The 5,253-nt window shown below is 43.2% G+C and overlaps 1 protein-coding gene across 1 annotated transcript; it reads left to right on the top strand.

Annotated features, from left to right (window-relative positions):
* The first annotated feature begins 1,148 nt into the window (after nt 1–1,148).
* Nucleotides 1,149–3,770, top strand: LOC141055948 (general transcription factor II-I repeat domain-containing protein 2-like). The gene is made up of 3 exons (XM_073552645.1): nt 1,149–1,218; nt 2,577–2,844; nt 2,891–3,770. Exons 1-3 carry the CDS (start codon nt 1,149–1,151, stop codon nt 3,768–3,770), a joined length of 1,218 nt encoding a protein of 405 aa, XP_073408746.1.
* The last annotated feature ends 1,483 nt before the right edge of the window (nt 3,771–5,253 follow it).

Raw genomic sequence — 5,253 nt, forward strand, 5'->3', positions numbered from 1 at the left:
CCCACTTGTTTACCTGCGGCTCTACCTAGCTTAACAGCTCCCTGTGCCTTATTATTTAACCTCAGAGCCAGAGCTGGCACCGCTGGCCTCAGTGTCCAGCACCGCCCTCTGCACACTTATTGGCTGTCAGTATCTGAACCCTTCGCTGACCGCGGTTATCATTTCAGCATTGGAAATAACAGAGATGTTTCCTGTGTCTGTGGAAAGCAGCACAATCACAACCACGCCACATCCACAGTGATGATAGAGCTTCACATGTCCCCACATCACATCCACAGTGGTGATATACCTTCACATGTCCCCACATCACATCCACAGTGGTGATATACCTTCACATGTCGTCACATCACATCCACAGTGGTGATAGAGCTTCACATGTCCCCACATCACATCCACAGTGGTGATAGAGCGTCACATGTCCCACATCACATCCACAGTGGTGATATACCTTCACATGTCGTCACATCACATCCACAGTGGTGATAGAGCTTCACATGTCCCCACATCACATCCACAGTGGTGATAGAGCGTCACATGTCCCACATCACATCCACAGTGGTGATATACCTTCACATGTCGTCACATCACATCCACAGTGGTGATAGAGCTTCACATGTCCCCACATCACATCCACAGTGGTGATAGAGCGTCACATGTCTCCACATCACATCCACAGTGGTGATAGACCTTTACATGTCTCCACATCACATCCACAGTGATGATAGAGCTTCTTATGTCCTCACATCCACAGTGATGATAGAGTGTCACATGTCTCCACATCACATCCACAGTGGTGATAGACCTTCACATGCCTCCACATCACATCCACAGTGGTGATAGACCTCATATGTCTCTACATCACATCTACAGTGATGATAGAGCTTCACATTCTGTATTGGGCCCCCTACTATTTAATATATTTATTAATGATCTAGTGCATGGGTCCTCAAACTACGGCCCGCGGGCCATATGCGACCCGCCGAGGACATTTATCTGGCCCGTCGGTCCCACCGACATTGAACATCACTACCTGATTTCAATGCCGGCGGGCCCTTTATTCCTGGGCGGAGCTACAAGGCGGCGAGGAAGGACTTGCGGCCTTCCATATGTAGCACAGACGACGTGATTCACGCCGCCTGCACAGCCTGATGACGTCCTGCCGCCTGTGCAAGAAGACGGAGAAGAGCGCGCGCTTCTTAAGAGCAGCGGAGGACATAGGTGAGTACTGGCTTTTTTTTTTTAAACTCCGGGCCCGGCCTATGGGGGACTACTATGCCGCCTATGCGGGACTACTATGCCGCTTATAGGGGATTTTGCTGTTTATGGGGGATTATGCTGTTTTTGGGGGACTACTATGCCGCCTATGGAGGACTACTATGCCATTTATGGGGGATTATGCTGTTTATGGGGGATTATACTGCTTATGGGGACTACTATGCTGCCTATGGAGGACTATGCCGCCTATGGGGGACTACTATGCCGCTTATGGGGGATTATGCTGTTTATGGGGGACTACTATGCCACCTATGGAGGACTACTATGCCGCCTATGGGGGACTACTATGCCATTTATGGGGGATTATGCTGTTTATGGGGGATTATGCTGCTTATGGGGACTACTATGCTGCCTATGGAGGACTACTATGCCGCCTATGGGGGACTACTATGCCGCTTTTGGGGGATTATGCTGTTTATGGGGGATTATGCTGCTTATGGGGGAACTACTATGCCACTTATGGGGGACTACTATGCTGCCTATGGGGGGTTATGCTGCTTATTGGGGACATTTACCTGCCTATTGGGGACTGGCAAAGCTGCATTGAAAGGCACTGATCACATTGCACTGATGGTCAGTGCAGTCTGTACGAGTATGTCTCTGTGTGGGCAATTTTATTGCTGGTATACTGTTTTTGTAGCGCTGTATATATATTGGTATTTTACTAATAGCAATTTTGAATCCCTAGGAAACAATGACATCGAGAAAGAGAAAAATTGACTCGGAGTGTAGGATATTCAAGGAACAGTGGACTTATGATTACTTTTTCATGCAGTACAAGGAAAGAGCTGTGTGTTTGATATGCCAGAATATAGTGTCTGTGTTCAAAGAATACAATTTGCGTCGACACTATCAAACTCAACATAAAGATAAATATGATTGCTTGGTCGGAGAAGTGAGAAAAGATAAAATATTAAAACAAAAAATACATTGACAACTCAGCAAAATACTTTTGTGAAGCAGAAGCAGCTAAATATTTCATCACTGCGAGCAAGTTTTCAAGTTGCCAAGCTAATAGCGTGCACTGACAGACCATTCATGGAGGGAGAATTTGTTAAAGAATGCCTTCTTTCTGTAGCCAAAGAGATGTGTCCAGAAAAGGTCGATTTATTTAGTACAGTGAGTCTTTCAGGACCTACAATTACACGAAGGATTGAAGAAATGGGAGACAATTTGCATCAGCATTTGCAAAACTCTGCAAAAAAACTCCTATTTTTCCTTGGCACTCGACGAAAGTAATGATATTCGTGATTCTGCACAACTTCTAATTTTTATTTGTGGGACGAATGATTATTTCGAAGTCACAGAAGAGCTTGCTGCACTGCAAAGCATCAAAGGAACAGCTACAGGAGAGGACATCTATGAAAAGGTTTGCCAAACTGTGAATGGATTGGAGCTGGACTGGGCTAAACTAGCCAGTGTGACAACTGATGGTGCTCCTAGCATGGTGGGGTCTAAGAAAGGAGTAATTTCTCGCATTAACCAAGAGATGGACAAGCATAACCATTCTCATCCAATAGCCATACACTGCCTCATCCACCAACAGGCGCTGTGTAGTAAATCACTGAAGTGGGACTCTTATGAAAATTGTGGCATCTTGTGTTAACTTCATTAGAGCTAATGCATTAAACCACAGACAATTTCAGGAATTTCTGTCTGAGCTAAATGTTGCATATGAAGATGTTCTGTACCACACAGAAGTCCGTTGGCTGAGTCGAGGGAGAGTTTTGAAACGTTTCTATGACTTGCTTCCACAGATTACAGAATTTCTGCTTTCAAAAAACAAAGAAGTACCAGAGCTCAATGATGCAGAATGGAAATGGCACCTTGCCTTTCTGACAGATGTAACAGAGTTACTTAACAGTTTAAATGTGCAACTTCAAGGAAAGGGGAAGCTCATCTGTGATATGCAATCACATGTGAAAGCATTTGAAGTAAAATTAGGCCTCCTCATCAAACAAGTGAAGGAGGAAAATTTCTGCCATCTCCCCACAACTCAAAATTTGTTAGCGGAAAAACCATTGGTTGCATTCCCAAACAAAACATGCGTGGATTCACTGGAAATCTTACTAAAGCAGTTCCAATTTAGATTTAAAGAGCTTCATCTCCATGGACAGGACATACAGCATTTCCGTAACCCATTTTCTATTGACATTGAAAATGTGGATACAGTTTACCAAATGGAACTGGCTGAACTACAGAATTGTGACTCTCTGAAAGACGCATTCAAGTCAAGCAGCCTTCCTAATTTCTATGCATCTCTCCCCTCTGAGACATACCCTCATCTAAGGAACCATGCACTCAAAATGGCAACGATCTTTGGCAGCACTTATGTCTGTGAACAGACTTTTTCCAGAATGAAACATCTGAAATCTCCAACCAGATCTAGACTAACTGATGAACACTTGCATCACTTGTTACGATTTGCCATGACAAATATGGAACCGGACATTGACCATCTCATTAGCCAGAAGCAGGCCCACAGGTCCCATTGAAATATTGGTAAGTTTGTTGATTTAACTTTTAACACTTTACTTGTTCTTCATTTTAAATATTGTATTTGTTCCGGTTTTGTTTCTTTTTACTTCTAAATAAGATAGGTGCAGTGTGCATAGGAATTTGTTCATAGTTTTTTTTAAAACTATATTCCGGACCTCCAATGGTCTGAGGGACCGTGAACTGGCCCCCTGTTTAAAAAGTTTGAGGACCCCTGATCTAGTGGATGGCTTACACAGTAAAATATCAGTATTTGCAGATGATACAAAACTATGTAAGGTAGTTAACACAAAGGAGGACAGTTTGCAACTACAGACAGATTTGAGTAAATTGGAGAATTGGGCTGAAAAATGGCAAATGAGGTTTAACACAGATAAGTGTAAGGTTATGCACATGGGAAGGAGAAACAGATGCTACAATTACTTACTAAATGGGAAACTGCTGGGGAAATCAGACATGGAAAAAGACAGGCATCTTAGTCAATAAGAAGCTAAATTGGAATGCCCAGTGTCAGGCAGCTGCCACCAAAGCAAATAGGGTCATGGGATGCATTAGAAGAGGTCTGGGGACACGAGATGAAAACATAATTCTCCCTCTGTACAAATCACTCGTCAGACCACACTTGGAGTATTGTGTGCAATTTTGGACGCCGGTGCTCAAGAAAGACATTACTGAACTTGAAAGGGTTCAAAGGCGGGCTACTAAAATGATAAATGGAGTTGGTTCACTACAAAACTGTCTTTGCCGCTTTTGTTCTGACCAAGCGTCAGCTGTCCAGATCACCAGTGAGTCCGAATTGTGAGGTTTTTCGCCCTTTCTGTTGCAAGCGCTTGGAGACAAAGAGACTTCAACACACAAGCCGTGGTCAAATCACTTTATCTGACGTAATGAAATACAAGATATGTTTTTCTACCATTTACAACAATATGTGACTCTATGGAGCTCATTTGGCCCCCACCATCACCTCAGGGTCGTACCTTGTTTACAATATACCCAGAACACGTTGTTGAGAACACATATGATAACAAGTATAGTTTCCTTGAAGACAGAGACTACTAGTCTACATAAGAATAATTCTAGCAATAATAAGGCAAAAGGCAATTTAAGTCTTAAAGTCATTTAAAGGGATATAAAAGCAAACCAATAACTCTTCTATATCAATTTCCCCCTTTTGTAAATGGTATAACCTTTGCCACAGGGTCAGCTGATGTCCACAAAGGAGCTACCCCCATAAGGGGGCTTCCTACCTGCTTCGCCCATCCACCCTCAGTGTGGACACTCACTTTCCCCATCAGCAATGGCCACCTGGGGTCTATGATACACTACAGAAGGTTCAGCCTTAGATTCTTTTTTTCACACATACATTATTCAGTAGCTTAAGTAATACATATATTAGCGCTTTTACGGCTACATAAAATAATAAGCAAAACAACAAAATTTGCATACAAGTCTGTACAATGCCAAAAAAAATCCATCCTGCTA

This window comes from Dendrobates tinctorius, unplaced genomic scaffold, assembly GCF_039654945.1.
Source record: "Dendrobates tinctorius isolate UK_male_01 unplaced genomic scaffold, ASM3965494v1 ptg000192l, whole genome shotgun sequence".
NCBI classification, from domain to species: domain Eukaryota; kingdom Metazoa; phylum Chordata; class Amphibia; order Anura; family Dendrobatidae; genus Dendrobates; species Dendrobates tinctorius.